Source organism: Miniopterus schreibersii, assembly GCF_964146895.1.
Source record: "Miniopterus schreibersii genome assembly, chromosome: 15".
NCBI lineage: Eukaryota > Metazoa > Chordata > Mammalia > Chiroptera > Miniopteridae > Miniopterus > Miniopterus schreibersii.
Window position 1 is genome coordinate 17372540 of NC_138115.1, and position 15705 is coordinate 17388244.

The 15705-nt window shown below is 55.3% G+C and overlaps 1 protein-coding gene across 1 annotated transcript; it reads right to left on the reverse strand.

Moving 5' to 3' along the window:
* Nucleotides 1-570: 570 nt before the first annotated feature.
* On the reverse strand, nucleotides 571-13949 carry ITIH3 (inter-alpha-trypsin inhibitor heavy chain 3). The gene is given in 20 exon segments (XM_081159880.1): nucleotides 571-793; nucleotides 1123-1234; nucleotides 1410-1579; nucleotides 2251-2455; nucleotides 2841-2996; nucleotides 2999-3054; nucleotides 4564-4731; nucleotides 5371-5510; nucleotides 5676-5861; nucleotides 7061-7242; nucleotides 7542-7667; nucleotides 8231-8399; nucleotides 8844-8960; nucleotides 9257-9382; nucleotides 10448-10561; nucleotides 11093-11255; nucleotides 11512-11616; nucleotides 11698-11864; nucleotides 13153-13173; nucleotides 13828-13949. Coding segments are annotated over 20 exon segments (2706 nt in total). The 5' UTR covers nucleotides 13921-13949; the 3' UTR covers nucleotides 571-663.
* Nucleotides 13950-15705: the final 1756 nt, after the last annotated feature.

The window sequence follows — 15705 nt, forward strand, 5'->3', positions numbered from 1 at the left end:
GGGTGTGATTGGAGGATCCCAGGGATCCCCAGTCCAGCTGAAGCCAAATTTGAAGCACCCATGCAAACAGAAGTGGATCACTAAGCTGTGTGCCCTCTGATCCTAGCCCAGAATGTTGGGTTTATCTGCTGAAAGGATGGGTCGTTGGTGGATGGATGGATAGTGGGCGGGTGGGTGGATGGATGACATCTACAATTAGCTGCAGGCTGTGTCTTCCCTGGAACACTGCTTCTCAGTCATAGAAGGACCTCCAGGCCTGAAGGTCCTGATAGAAGGTCCTAAGCCAGGACCCCTGACTTTTCTTACGACCCTTTTGGACTCTGAAATCCACTCAGCCCTTCCCAACTTCTCAGAGACCCTTTGCTTCAGAGTCAGTTCTTCTTTTTTTCCTTCCCCAACCATCATACATTTGACTCCGCTACCCCAACCAGCCCTGTCTTTCAGCTGCATTGCTGGGGAGGCCCAGGAAGTTGCCTTCCTAGCAGGCAGCCCCTCCTTTGAGCTGCCTCAGGTCCCGGCTGGTGTTCCCCAGAGCAGGGGCTCAGAGAGGCATGCAGAGGATGGCAGCGGTCTGGTCTCCACCTTGGCCTTTATTGTTGAAGCCCTCCCTCAGGCCTGGCTCTGTGCCCCTGTCCCAGATGCCAGGCCAGCTGGGCCGCCATCTCAGAACAGGCTGGAGACAATGTAGTCACTGTGGACCCCATCAATCAGCCCATAGCCGTTGTTGTGGACGAACCAGCACTTCACCAGCGTGCCATTGTTGATATCTTTCCTGTAGTCTTTCTGGAAGCCCCTGGAGAAAGGAGAGAGCTGCTGTGATGCACAGGGTAGGCAGATGGCTGCTATGCTATGGACCTAAGGTTGGAAAAGGGTGTGACGTTGCCAATTCTAGGAGTCCAGAGCTCTGGGCAAGAACGAGGTTGCACAATGGCTCCTTCTAGGGTGCTGCTGAGTTTGGCCTTTTCCTGATTCGGAGAGGCCTAGAGGGGCCAAGAGCCCAGAGGGAAATGAGGGCACCCCACAGAAGACAAGAGCCTGCTGGGCCGACGTGTGTAGGCAGAGAGGGCTCTTTTCCCCTGGCTTGTTACTGGGCATGGTGAGGATGTCAGGTGAGCCCTTCACCTGGTGACTGTCAGCCGATGCTTCTTTACCACCATTGTGGCATCTGGCTTCATGGGATCAGCGCCTGGGCGGAGGTCAGACACTCTAAAATCAAAGAAGCTGAAGAATTGTCCTGGGAATAAAAGCATTCACACTGTCAGCCCCTGCCACGGCCCCAGGAAACATGGCCACTGGCCTTCCAGGGTTAAGGCAAAGGGTGCTGCGTGCGGTGGTCTGGGGTGGGGACGGCCTTTCACGTGGCTTTTCCCTCTGCCCTGTGCATAGCCTGAAGCTTGAACGTTCCATACCCAGCAGCCCGTGAGTCAGTGCTGACATCCGGTGACTGTCCACCACATAAAATCCCAGGTAGTCAAAGCGGACGGGATTTTTCTTCCACACCTGGTGCAGAACCACCACAAAGGTAATCCCCTCTCCAAAGGACACCACCATGTTCTTCCTGTTGATCATCACGGAGAGCCTGGGACAGAAGAGGAGGGCAGCAAGGGGCACAGTGGCCATGACACCTGCCATCTGAATCAAGGACATCTCAGCAGGGGCACCTGAGAGCACACAGACTCCGGAAACTATCTCAGGGGTGTTGGAGAAAAGACGTGTCATGCGTGCCAACTGTGCCTCCACTGAGTGCATCCTGCTCCTCCATAAGCAGGAAAGGGGCTGTCCTGGGAATCTGGAGGCCTGGGATGGAGTCCCAGCTCAGCCACTGGCTTCCTGTGTGGACTTGGGCAGGTCCTACCCCCTCTTTGAGCCTCTGGGAGTAACACTCCTGCCCTGCCCAACAGGTTCTGGGTAATCTAAAGACATAGGAGAGGCTAAGTTTGGGAACTAGTAAGTTTAGCCAGAGGAGATGCAAATAGGATTCTTGTTATTACCAGATTGCAATTTCTACCTAATATTTTCCATCCATCTAGTCCTTCCCTCCGGGTCAGCCGTATGAACTGTCCAGCTACCAATTCTGGCTCTGACGGGCCCTGGGGGTTGGCTGGGGTCTATCATGGTCATCCTCCCCTAGGGCACAGCCTTCCCTGTGGCCCCTTATAGATCTTCTGTCCTGGGATTTCTTCAAATCCTTCAGGCCTCCTCAGATCATCGGATCACAGTGCCCCTCAGAGGCCCAATAGTGGGGCTTACCGATCCTGTGTGACCGTGACCGTGTCCAGCCAGCTGAAAGTGCTCTGTGCAGCCCCACTCCACAGGGTAATCTTCTCTGGAGTCACCTCTATCCGGAAGTCCATATGAGCATTGGCAATGCCCAGTTTGCCAAAGTAAGTCTTTCCGGTCTTGGAGTTGGAGTTGCTTCTCTTGTCACCAATGATCTGCCCATTAACTGTGAGGCCTGCCAGAGGCATGGGGCAGTAAGAGATCAACAAGATCTGATCAGCTGGCCTTTAAGGATGTGCCTTCCCCCTCAGCCAGACTTGCTGAGAGGTAGCAGAGAGGGGATCCCAAGAAGAGACCAAAACTTCAGAGCAAACCCAATCTATTCCTAGATATTCTTGGGTCACGCTGGCAGCTGAGGGCCCACATTATGGTCCTGTCCCTTGCCTGGGCCAGGGAGTATTGTTCAAGGAAAAACTATTCCCCAGATACAGGCATGTAATCCACATATAAAGATGGGTGCATTATGGGCACAGTGAGGACCTGGTCCGTGTGCCTACCCAGGGGTCTCCAGGCCTTCCCAGGAAGAGCCCTTGGCCCCAGCCCCAGCCTGCAGCCCCCACCTGTGATGGGGTCCTGAATGATGCGTAGTACTGTTCCTGGGTCTTCATCAATGTTGAAGCAGATGGCATCATCTTTCCCTGGGATGTTGATGATGAAGTGGGGGTCCCCATCCACTGAGGGCACATCAGAGAAGCGTCTGAGTCCTGGGGCCTCTCACTGTTCTGGGGGCCTCCCCTCACCCTCTGGCCTGGACTCCTAGACAGGCAGGAGGTGCTGGGCCCTGGGCCCTGAGCCTTGCTGCAGGAGGAGCTGGGGAACTCACCATAGTAGGAGGGTTGATAAGGAGACTGGTAGGTGTCTGTGGACACAAAGGGGGAGAGGGCTGAACTGAACAAAGCAGGCCTGGAAACCCACCCTGAGTTTGATTCATGCCCCTCCCGGTCCTGCTCCTAATGCTCTCAACACCCCCCACCCCCACCCCATCCCTTCAGGGTCCAGCCGTCTGCCTGTCCCAGAGAGCTGACTTAGGAGGACCAGCGGGGAGCGCGCGGGGCTGTGCTTGGGCAGGGGGCTGCGGCGGCAGTGTGTACTCACTCAGGTAGGCCACTGAGGGGATCACTGAAAAAAAGCAGCCAAAGAGCAGGGGTGAGCGGGGTCTAGGGCTCCGTCTCCCCAGCCCCCATGCCTGCTGCCTGTCTTGGGACTACCGGTACTCAGTGAAATCCCAACACTGACAGATAGAGGGCAGGGATGGGACCCTTGGGCTGAGGCTGTAGAAATGGGGGCATGCCAAGGGAACGTCTTTCTAGGACTGGTGGTAATATGGCTGTAATTTCACAGCTGTTTGTTGTCCTTGGTAGTAACACTCACGTACACACACACTCGTCGCACACATACACATCAGTGACTACATTTGACAGGGCTATTCTGAGGGGAAAGCAGTGACCCGGTCCAAATGTGCTGCTGGGTAAAACAACCTGTATTGATCGAGGCAAGGCAGGCAAGCAGAAGCTAGAGAAGCTCCCCAGTGTGCTTGAAAGGGCCTCCTTGGTTCTCTCTTTTACCCTCCTCGGACACCCACCCAGCTGCTGGCTGAAGCTCACCTGTATCGCCAGGGCCTGTGAGGGAAGAATTTGAGGGATGTGTTAGAAGCCACAGGCTCCTGGGGTCTGGGCCAATGTCATCAACCTGCTGCCTGTCTAACCAGCCCCAGGCTGTGGGCCTCCCAGCAGCCAGCTGTGCTCCCACTGGGTGTCCTCTGGAACTAGGAGCTCCTGGCCTGGCCTGGACCAGCTCTTTGCCTCCCATGCCTCCCAATGTCAACACCCCCACCCCCTGTGCCCAGTTGTGGGGATACTCAGGACTCCGCTCTTGGGGTATGGTGAGTAGGCCTGGTCCCAGCCTCCGGCTCTCAGGGCCTCTTCCTCTCACAATCCCCAGGCGCATGCTCGGGGCCCAACTATAAGGCCGGGAGTGCTGCTGCTTGTCTGACTGAGCCCTTCCCTGTTGCAGCCTAAGTCCCTCCTGGAAATGACCCTGGGCAGGGCACTCGCCCCTTTACTCATATCCCTTTAGAGACTCAGAGGCTCTTATTCACCTCACAGCCCTTGTCCATGCTGATGGCTTCACTCCCTCCACAACACCCTCCCCAGCCCTCGGCCAGTTTTCCTTCAGTGCCCCCTGGACCGGCTGCTCTTCAGTGCAGCTGGGCCTCCCAGCCTGGCCCGTCAGGGCACCCAAGGCCCAGGTCCTAGAGGAAGGCCTCCAACTTCCAGCCTTCACTCTCTGTGCCCACCTTCGCCAGGCTTGTCAGCAATGGCCATCTGGTTGTCACTGTCCTCAGGCTTAGTCACCACCATTGAGGTCAGTGGAGTCACAAAGTGGTACTTGAGGGACAGGTCCAGGGCCTGGGCTGTGAGGTTCTCCTTCTCATCTCCATGGGCGTTCTTGCTGTAGGGAGGGGTGTGGTGAGAGGGTCAACCAGAGCTCAGCTCCCTGCCCGCCTCCTCTGCTCTGACTCAGCACCAGACCAAGAGCCCCAGAGGCAGCCTGGACCCCCTCTCCCCAGGGTAGAGCCCATTAGCGCTCAGTAAAACCTGGTTCTCCAGCTCCCTGGGATAGATGGACAGGCTGTGCTTCCACTCTGAGGGGGCCTCAGTTTCCCCATCTATAAAATATAAGGGGCTCGAAATGGCCACTACAACCGCCTGTCATGACGAGTGCTCAGCAGGTCCCAGGCCCTGTACCAGGAGCTTCACAGGCTAGTCCTACCTAAAAGAAGGCTGGCATGGCCTGTCAAATGGGCCCAGGCTCTGCCCCCTGGGGACTGAGGACCGGGTCCAGTCTCAGCCTCTCCATCACTGCCCCCAACGTCAGGCTGGGCTCTGCCCCGGAAAACATTCCAAGGGGCTGGGGGGAAAGAGGGCAGAGCATCTGGGTGTGTGTGGGGTACACTTCTGGGGGTATGGCCCAGTCTTTTTCCTCTTGGGTACCCCCAGAGCAGAGCCACGGGCAGGAACAGGGAGGTGCTCGGGCAGTTCCGGGGGCCTGGTGTGGGACCCAGCTATGTGAGGGATGGACCAGGGTCACCGTTTCTCCAGCAGCTGCTCAATGGTGAGGTAGGCCCAGAGCCGCTCGATGTAGTTCCCAAAAATGTAGTCTTGCTCCTTCAGGGCCTTCTCCATCTCCTTCAGGTCCACCTCCTCCGTGAAGGTCAGGTCATTGACAGCCTGGGGCAGGGGTGGGAGAAGGTAAAGGCTTAAGGAATGATGGCCTGGAGCCAGGTGGGCCAGGTCCAGAGGCTGCCACTGCAGGCCCATCAGCCGGGAGGCACAGGCTCCATTGGTGCTTGATCCCCCAGCCCCAGCCCATATCCAGGCCCCAGCCCAGCTCACCCCCTGGCCCTTTACATCCGCCTTAAAGTTGTTCATGTCAATATCCACCAGGCGCCCAGCCACCACGATCTCAGAGCCATCATAGAAGTGCTGGTAAGTGTTCCTGGTGAGGTCCAGGATAGCATTCTCAGGGTACTGCACCTCCACTCCCATCAGCAGCGGGTTGGCCACCTCCTCATAGAAGCCCTGGATTCCAGAGAGGGGACCTGGTCATCTCAGGCCACCAGGGCAGGCGGGCATGGAGAGGACAGTGTGGGAGGGTTCTCACTGCTGCCGCTGAAGGTTGTCGAGCCCCACAGGCTGGACCAGGCCTGGCCTGGTCTCCACTTCTACGTGGCCCTGGCTGTGCCCTTCAGTGTGTGGGAGTCCCCCTCCCCCAGGCAGAGATTGGGAAGAATACAAAAGGTGAAGGCAGAGTTCTTGCACATAGAAAGCACTCAAGGAATGTCTGTTGGAATGAAAGTGAGAAGCAGAGGGGGACCAGAGGAGAGGATGGCTAGAGAAGGTGGGGTGAGGTGGGGTGGGGTGGGAGCAGGTGGGGGTGAGGTGCAGGGGTCCACTGCAGAGGCGGAGATCCAGTCACCTGTGCCAGGAAGGGCTGGGGTTGCCAAATTTAACAAGTGAAAATACAGGCCATGCAGTTAAATATGAATGTCGAGTAAACAGGAAGTTAATTTTTGTTATAAGTATGCCTGTTATGGAATGTGTTGTGTACCCCCAAAATGCATAGGCTAAATTCCTTACCCCTAGTACCTCAAAATGTGACTTTATTTGGGGAGGGGGTCTTTACAGAGGTAGCCAAGTTAAAATGAGATCTTTGAGGTGGACTCCAATCCAGTGTGATTGGTGTCCTTATGAAAAGGGGACACACAGAGGGAATCTGATGTGAAGAGACAGGGAGAAGATGGCCATCTACAAGCCAAGGAGAGAGGACTGGAAGATCATCCCCTCAGAGCCCTAAGAAGGAACCAGCCCTGCAGACATCTTGATCTTGGACTTCTAGCCTCAGAGCTGTGAGACAGTAAATTTCTGTTGTTTAAGCCACTCAGTTTGCAGTACTTTGTTATGGAGCCCCCAGCAAACTAATCCAGTGTCCTATGCAATCTTTAGGGCAGACTTACACTGAAAAATTACTCATTTTTAATCAGAAATTCATATTTAACCGATGTCCTATATTCGATCTGGCAATCCTGTGAGGGAGCAGATGTGTTCTTTGTAGCCCAATGACAAAACCAGAACCATTGCCGATGGGTAAGAGGTAACCAGAGGTAGATTTCAACTTAAGAGGAAGTTCTTTCTAATAATTGAAATGATCACCTGATGGAACAGCTTCCTGAGGAAGGCGTGAGCTCCTCCTTCCTGGAGGAGCATGAGATAAGGCATACCTGCATCTGCAAGTTGGCATCAGAATCCTCATAAATGCGCCGGGCAAACCCATGGTTCTCCAGGGCCATGCTTTCCAGGAAGTTATAATTCAGATTGTTGCCAAATCCCAGGTTATATAAGGGGAACCTGCCTTCAATGGCACTCCGCACGTTCTCCTGGATATATTGGGGTCTGCTTTCACCTGCAGGATAAAGGGGTGTTCACACTCTAGCCTCAGCCCTGGCAACTCTCTGGACCTGCTCTGTCTGAAGAGATCTGGCTCCTGCAGGTGCAGAGCTGGTGGTGTCATGGCCATGAGTCCTTGTCATGGCAGAGGGTGGGGAGCTCTGGCAGGGAAAGGCAGGGCCGTGCCCTTGGGCTCACAGTCCCTGGGGGAGCCTGGGGATAGCTGCCCAAGGTCTTGTAGCAAGCAGAGTACAGAGCCAAGAGCGGCAGCCAGGCACTGTGGTCCTGCTTCAGAGCCCTAGCTGCGTGCCTCACCCACATTGGCGTCCCCGTCGGTCAGCATGATGACGATGGAGGTGCTCCTCTCCGGGACTATGTGCTCCTCCCGGGCCTTGTTCAGCATGCTGATGCCTGTCAGCAGCCCGTCGTTGATGTTGGTCACTGGCACACAGAGAGCACTGTGTGGGTCCTCGGGGCCAGGGTGGAGGAGCTTGGGACATTAGGCCCTGCTCATGTGCCCAAGGACCCTGCCCACCAGTACTTGGTGGTCCTCAGTAAATACTGACTAGTGAGTTGAAGAATGAATGATTTACTCTTTCAAATGGGGATAAAACCTGCCTCTCAGGGCTGCTGTAGGGACAGAAGCACATGGTGATTGGAAAAACAATTTGGAAAACAGTCAGATGGGCTCCCAGCCCCTCACTGGGAGGAGAGCGCAGCAGTAAAGACATTACTTATGATTCTCCACAAGAAACAGTCAATGATAAGATTTCTCTGTGGCCAGATCTTGCTGGGATTTGTGGAGCACCAGGATCATGGGTTAGACACAGACAAAATGGGTTTTCTTAGACTGCAGAGAAGACGCCCTGAGATCAAGCCTGAGGACCCCCACCCTACTCCTACCTCTACCCCCAACGAGGGTCTGCCAGGCCTGGACCAGCAAAGTCTGTGCCCTTGGGCCGAGAGGGGAGCAGTGGGAGCGTTGCACTCCCCGCTGTTCTTACTTCCTTGGTCACGAATGTTCCTCACAAACTCCCTGGCCTCTTGGATGTTCTCAGGAGTGGCTTGAACTAAGTTGTCTTTCCAAGTGCTCACATCTCCACTGAACAGGATGAAATTCAGGTAGTCATCCCCTTTCATGTCGTCCAGTATTTTGAGGAGGGCATCCTTTGTCTGGGAAAGAGAAAGACGGGCAGACAAGAAGCTGGCAGAGGGAGCACCAGACACCTGGTGTCTTCCCAGCCCTGGCTGGTGGCTGGCGGCTGGCGGCGGGGCCCCTGCCACCTGCAACAAAGGGGAGACGCGCTTTGTGCCTTTTTTACTGTCCCCCTTCCTCTTCTTTCACTGGAAATACCTGCTTTGTTCACTTAAAAAAAACAAACTGTCGCCCTGAAGTTGGTTGGAGTGTTTGTCTCATACACCAAAAAGGTTGTGGGTTTGATTTCTGATTCAGGTTCGATCCCCAGTCAGTGCCTCTACGGGAGGCTGCCAATTGCTGTTTCTCTCTCTCTCCCCCCTTCCCCTCTCTCTAAAAACCTATAAACATATCCTTGGGTGAGGATTTTAAAAAAAATCTCTCCCCCACACCTCTCACCCCACTTGCCCGGAGGAGAGTACCTGCTCCATTTTCCGGCCATACATGGAGCCGCTGACATCAATCACGAAGACCACGTTCTTAGGCACCACGGGAAGGCCTTGAGGTGCAAAGAAGTGCACAAAGTAGCCATTGACGATCTGCAAAGGGGAGAGAGAGACTGGAGGCCCATGTGTCTTTAGCCACCGCACATTGGCTACTCTTGCAAATAGCAGCAGATATTTAGCTTGCCAAGATGAAGATGTCCATTCCCACCCTCCGGAGTGTGCCACACAGGCTCTGGGTGGCCTGCCACCCCCGTGCCCTGCAAGAAACTCAACCTTGGACTGAGGATCCAAGGTGATGGCACTAGATGCAGCCACTGCCCCTCCTGCACTAGCCCTCACTCCACTGTGATGTGGAATCGACCAGCCTAAAGAAGCCACTAGGGAGGTACCTGCACGTTGGCCGGAGACTCTCTGTTCACATCGTAGGTGATGGTGAAATCTCCTTTGAGGAGGGAGTCTGTACAGGTTGGGCATGAGCGCTGTTGGTCCAGGCTGGGCTTAAAGGACACTTGGCCCTAAGGGAGGGAGATAGAGGGCCTTGCTCAGCTTTGCCAGGGCGTGCCCACTTCAGGCCTCAGCCCAGGGTTACCTTGAGGGGTGAGGCATAGCTCTCATAGGGAGAAGCCCAGAGGTAGAGACCTGGGCAGTCCTGCCACCATCAACATACACTGGCCTTTCTGAGCACCTCTCTCCCCTTGGAGATCAGGGCACCTTGGAGGGCAGCGGACTTGTCTGATTCAGCTTTTGTCTTTCCCTGTTCAGCTAAGTCCGTTAGCTCAGCCTACTTGGCATTCAGCACTGAGAAGCCACTTAGGGAGGGGAGTTTTGCACCATGAAAAGGAACTTCATGTTGGGTGGTATGTGTTGGTGCCAAGAGGAGGGGGAGGGGAAGGAAGCAGAGCAGGGAGGTGGGAGAGGGCCTAGGGCAGGAGCATTGCCCTGCAGAAGCCAGCAGCCCTCTGAGTGTGTGCTCCTTGGGCCTCGCCCTAGAAGTCCTGAATGATTGAGGTTTGCTATTCATGTAAACATTTATGCATTACAGCCCATGGCCAGCAAGACCCTAGAATAGCCAGGGGCCTTGGGGATCATAGTCAACCACCAATAATAAAGTTCCCTTTCATCTTCTACTCCTCAATGTGGAGTCAGTAGATCTAAATGACTCCCTCTGACCTCAGTCTCCTTATCTGTAAAATGGGCAGTAACCTGCCCTGCCTACCTCCCAAAGTAGAATGAAAACGGGCTTTATAAACGGTTCCCACCACCACCACCACCAGTTCCAGCCCAAGCAACTGGTCAAGCACTTTGAGGTAATCAAGCACCCCTGCAGGCCCTGCTGAAACTGGAGGAGAAAGGAAGGGGGGTTCAGAAAGGGCTGCTGGGGCATGTCAGTTCCTCTGGCAGGTCAGCAGCAGCCCCCCGCCTCCAGCATCCTCACTCCTGACCCAGGTGGCCAAGGAGACAGTGATGGCTACAGACAGACACACTCACTAGCATCAGCCAAGCCCTAGGGCTCAGACTGGTCCTGCTAAGGGTCTGTGTTCCTGCCCCTGCCCCCCAGGCCTGAGAGGCATCTATACCACCTTCTTCCCTGAGAAGGACTTGGTGAGGGCACTTCCCAGGAGATCATTGGTGATGAATGAGGCTTCAGCATCCAGAGTGCTAATGCCCTGGGGCTCGAAGATGTCTACGTTGATCTGAAATGTCCAAAGGTAAGAAGATGTTACTCAGTGGCAATGCGGAGGCCAGCCTCCAGGACAGTCATGGTGTAGGGACCGGCTTCTGGGACAACTCTGTGACAGCCATTCCTGATGTCTCCCACCAAGAAAATGGCCAGAAGGGCCCATCAATGGTACTCTGACCCCAAAGCTCTCCTACCGCCTGCCAGATGGTATCCAATTTCCACCACTAAATTGTTTACTTTGGGTTTCAGATCTGATGTAGGTAAAGCACCCACATAACCAGTTACTAGCTATACAGAGACACTTTGTGATGTTGCCCCTAAGGGCCCAGCGTCCAAGGATCTAGGTGGGTCTAGCCCAGCCTCCTCCCCTTTGCCCAGCCGCTGTGGCCAGAAACATGGTCATTCCCCCAGCTCCCTCAGCCAAGTGGTGAAGCCCGGACTTCTGTGTTCTTCACCTTGCTCCGAGCTCTGTCCCAGGGGCCGTTCCCCAATCCCCATCCTGTCCCCCGCAGCTTCAGCAGGGCCTGCAGGGGTGCTCGATTACCTCAAAGTCCTTGACCAGTTGTTTGGGCTGGACCTTCAGGTACATCTTGTACTTGCCCTTGTGCCTCTTCAGCAGCTCTTCATACGTTAGCTCAAAGGTGACCTTGCTGCCCGCAGCCACGTTGACCGACACTGTGAATTTCTCCAACTTCCGCCCAGAGGCCCTGAATGGGGGTGCAAGGCAATGACTGCCCTACAGACTGCACAACCCCACCCATCCTGGGCCTTGGGTTCAAGTGCCAGCCCCTTGGGGGAGACACCTACCGAGTCCAAGCCCCAGTTGCGTCAACCTCAAAATGGGACAATGTGAGAATTATGGACACATTTTGCAATAATAATAATAATGATAACTGCTGCCATTGTTGTTTGCATCCCTTGCAGACCAGACATTCTCCCCAAGGCCTGGGGGTCCATACTTACTTGACCAAACCAGCTGTCTTGCCCTGGGACACGGCCTTTTCATACTGCTTCTTAGCGACTTCCTTCTCCTTGACATTCCCAGGGTAGGTGACACCATCGATGGTCCTGCAGGGAAAGAGTTGGGGGGCTCATGCTGGTCCAGACTCCCCTCCAGAGCCCAGAGTCAGCAGCCATGGGGACACTCACAGGGTGAAGTTGGTGATGAAAGCTGTCTTGGGTAGCTCCACGTCAAAGGAAACCTCCTTGGCAGAATCTGCCCGGTTGACGGCCCTCGTGGTGACAACATTGTGAGCAAAGCGGGAGGTCACCTTGCAGCTGATCTTGGTACTGTAGACCTCTATGTCTTCAACCTTCTGTGGGAGAGGGGATGGCAATCAGTGGTGACCTGCCAGCCTGGGCTACTGGGAAACCAGGTCTTCAACCTGGCTACTCCTCTTTCAAGCTCCCTTTACAGATTCCCAAGGGCCCTGCCTGGCAAGTGACCCCTCCATTGTCCCAGTCACTGTGTTGGAAGCCTGGGTGGCCTCCTCCATCCCCATGTTCAGTTGCCCACCACTGTTCTAATGACGGGCGCCCGGGCGGTCCCGATGCCCTCGGGCAGGCGCTGGCCTTTCTGAGCACCTCTCCCCTGGGAGATCAGGGGCTCCTTGGGGGACAGAGGCCTTGTCTGAGTCAGCCTTTGTTCTCCCATTCACTGGGCCCTGCAAGTTCCTTAGCTCAGCCTACCTCGTTGCTCAGCAGCAAGAAGTCACTTAGGGAGGGGAGTTTTGCACCATGAAAAGAAACTTCACGGTGTGCCAAGAAGAGCTGGAGGGGGGAGGAACAAAGCCGGGAGGGGTGAGGGGCCCTGCTCTGCCTCCTTAACTCTATAATCTGTTTCCACGCAGCTTGTAGCCAGCGAGATCTTGTAAAAAGACAAACCTGACCCTGTTCCCCTCCCCCTGAGAACCCTCCTATGCTCCCCATTGTCCTCAGGACAGTGTTTCCCATGGCTCTGAGGTCCTCCAGGCAAGTCCTGCCTCCTCCACTCAAGGTGCTCCAGCCAAGCCAGGTGCCTGCACCTGTGACCCAGTGGGGTCAGAGGCCTGTCCTAGCTCTTCCTGTTCCCTCTCACGCTTCCACTTAGAAAGATCACACTCCATCCTACTGTGCCCTTTGGTAATCGCTTGATTCTATCTCCCAAACAGGCACTTATTTCTTATTTCCAGTGCTGAGAGGAGTGTGTGGGGCAAGACTTCATGACCCCAATACCCTCTTTCCCACAGGGAGGGGGGTTGGACTGAGGGAGGCTCTAGGGAAACATCTGGGTTAAACGTGGATATAAAGATGCTCCGTGAGGGTGTGATGGGACCATTCACTGTGTCCCCAGCCCAGCCTAGTACAGGCAACTGCTTGGTGTTTGTAGAAGGAAGGACTGGTGGAGTGACCGTCCTGAGCTGCATGCGGTGAGGTCCAAGAGGGCATGGTTGTCGCACTCTTTCCTGGGGCCTTGAGTCACATGAAGGTCTGCCAGGGCAGGGGGCTGTGACCTATTTGTCAGCTGTGCGGGGCCTGCTGTTACGGCCCACCTCTTCAGGTCTTGGGCAAGCAGCTCCATCCTGCCCTACCTCACCTCACCCCACCCCTGGTGAAAGTCCTCACCTCTTCCTGGAGGCTCCGTTTCTGCAAAAACAAAGACAAACACAGGGCTCAGGACAAGGGCAAGGCCACTGTGGCTAGGGGATGGGCTCTTGGCTGAGGTCAGGGTTCAGTGGTGCCCCCCCCATATACCTTGAAGGGCTTCTGGACATAGGACCCACCAGGAGCCACATGTCAGAGTAGGAAGGGCTCTGAATAGATGGGGAAACTGAGATCTGGAGAAGACAGGTCTCCAGGCTACCCAGGCGAGCAGGGCAGGGAGAATCAAACCCGGAGCTCTTCCCCTGCTCCATATACCCCGACTCACTCTGCCTTTCCCTGCGCCTCAGGTCCGTGATGCCTCCTCTCAGAGAACCCCGCCACCACTTCACAGCACAGGGCTCAGCCCAGCCCTTCCCAGAGGCCTGTGCCCTTTTCTCGGATGTGGACTGTCATAGCTCCTCAGTGAGGTGAGCAGTTCATTGTGCATCACCCATTTGACGGGTGGGAAAACAGAGGCCCAGGGAGATTTAAGAGCCTTGCCCAGGGTTAAATGGCAAGTTTAGAGCCCAGTTCTCCCAACACTCAGTCCTGTCCCCTGCAGCTCACTACCCAGCCCTCTACCCATGTAGAGTACCACCCAGGCTGGGACCTCTGCCCATGTGATGGACCCAGATGGTGAAGAGGGGACAGGCTTACCTCAAGCAGCCTGGAGGGGCTTCTTGGGAAGCCAGAAGCCACCAAGCCAGAGAGCAGGGCCAAGATGACGCAGAGCCACCGAGCAGATGCCATTGCTAAGCACGCAGACCTGGCCCACAGTCTTTATATAAGCCAGCTGACCAGTAGGGTCAGTGACCTACAGCGCAGGGTGGGAGGAGCAGGAGGCGGAGGCTCTCCGGGAAGCTGGGGTGTGGGTGGAGTAACGGGGCCTGGATCTGCCTGAACCAAGGGGGCCCCGTGGGTATTGTCAACAGTGTAGGGACTTCACTCCCAGCGGCTGGGGGACATGGAGACCCTGGGGCAAGCAGAAGCTGTGTGTTGGCAAGTGAGCCCTGGGACTCTCTGGGTGGGGACAATAGTGACAAGGTGTGGAGTCACATTTAAAGCAAACAGCATCTCTCTGCATTGTTGCCTCTTGCCCGCACCACTGGCATGGCCTCTGGATCACAGCCACCCCCTTCTCAAGGCGGCCAGGGCACAGAACCAGACCCATCACTCAAAGGCTCCGATCTCCATGGCTGAAGCCCTCGTTCATTATCCTTCGGTGGTTCTCATGGCCCCAGGGAAAGGACAAACCCCAAGTCTGGTGGTCCAGCTCTCTCTGTGACCTGGCTCCAACTTGCTTTTCTGAACTTTCTCTCCGCCCGCTGGCATGCCCTCCCCTGGTCTGCACATCGCATCCCTCAACTCTGCCAGCCTCAGTGCCCTCCTCCAGAGCCTTCCTCTTTCATCTCCTAGCTGGCACAGGCAACCTCGCTGCATCGTTACCCTGTGTTGAGGTTTGCATGTTTAGGGCTGATCACTGCCCCTGGACTCGGGGCTCCTGGGGGGCCAGGCCATGTCATATTCATCTCTGAGCTCCCAGGGCCTGGGCAATGACTCAGGTGCCCTCAACCTCTTAAACAGTCATTTCCCGCCCTGGCAGGGTGGCTCAGTTGGTTGGAGTGTCATCCTGTACACCAAAAGGGTATGGGTTCGGTTCCCAGTCAAGGCATATAATAGGGTTGAGGGTTTGATCCCCGGTTGGGGCACATGCAGGAGGCAGCAGATCGATGTTTCTTTTTCACATCGATGTTTCTCTCTCCCTGTCTCCCTTCTTCTCTCTCTAAAAATCAATAAAAATATGTACTTGTGTGAGGGTTTACAAAAAAAATCATTTCCCAAAAGTCTCCAGTGAGGCTGGAGCTCTGGCCTCCGGGACAATGTAAGCTTCAGAGGCCAGGTCTGGTCCCCTTGAAGTGGGGAATGAGACCTCCTGGGCCACACTAGGGCCCTGCCAACCCTGAACCTTCCAGAGTGCTGGCCATGTGCCTGCCAAACCCATGCTCTTCTGAGCAAAGTGACCCAGTGACTCTCCCACTCAGTCACTACTAAATGGAGTTGATAAGGATGCCTGGGCACAGGGCCACTACTTTCTAGATTGTACTATGGCCTTGGCTGAATGTTCTGTACCTCACTGTGAGATGTATAGAGAGAGTTGACTGCTGGGAACAGAGGAACAGAGCGAGAAACCCCCTCAACCCCAAACACTTTGAGTTTTGCGGGAGGGACAACTTGAAATAGCAGTTCTGAGGCTGCTCAGGAGGCTTCTGAGGGACAGCTGGGGACTTGGGGGACCTAGAGTCATTATGCAGAATTTAGAATTAGGTAGAATCTAAGAGCTCTTCAGGCTTATCCATTTCCTCTCTGCAGGAGGGGAAAATGAGCCGGAATTGGGCAGAGCCTTGCTCAGAGTGACGAGCCAACTGGCCACCCACAGCTTTCCCTCGAGAAGCCCAGGATACTCCAGACAACAGGTTGGTCTCTGAAACTCTATTGACTGCCCCCCAGCCTGCCATGGAGGACTCTGTGTTCCCT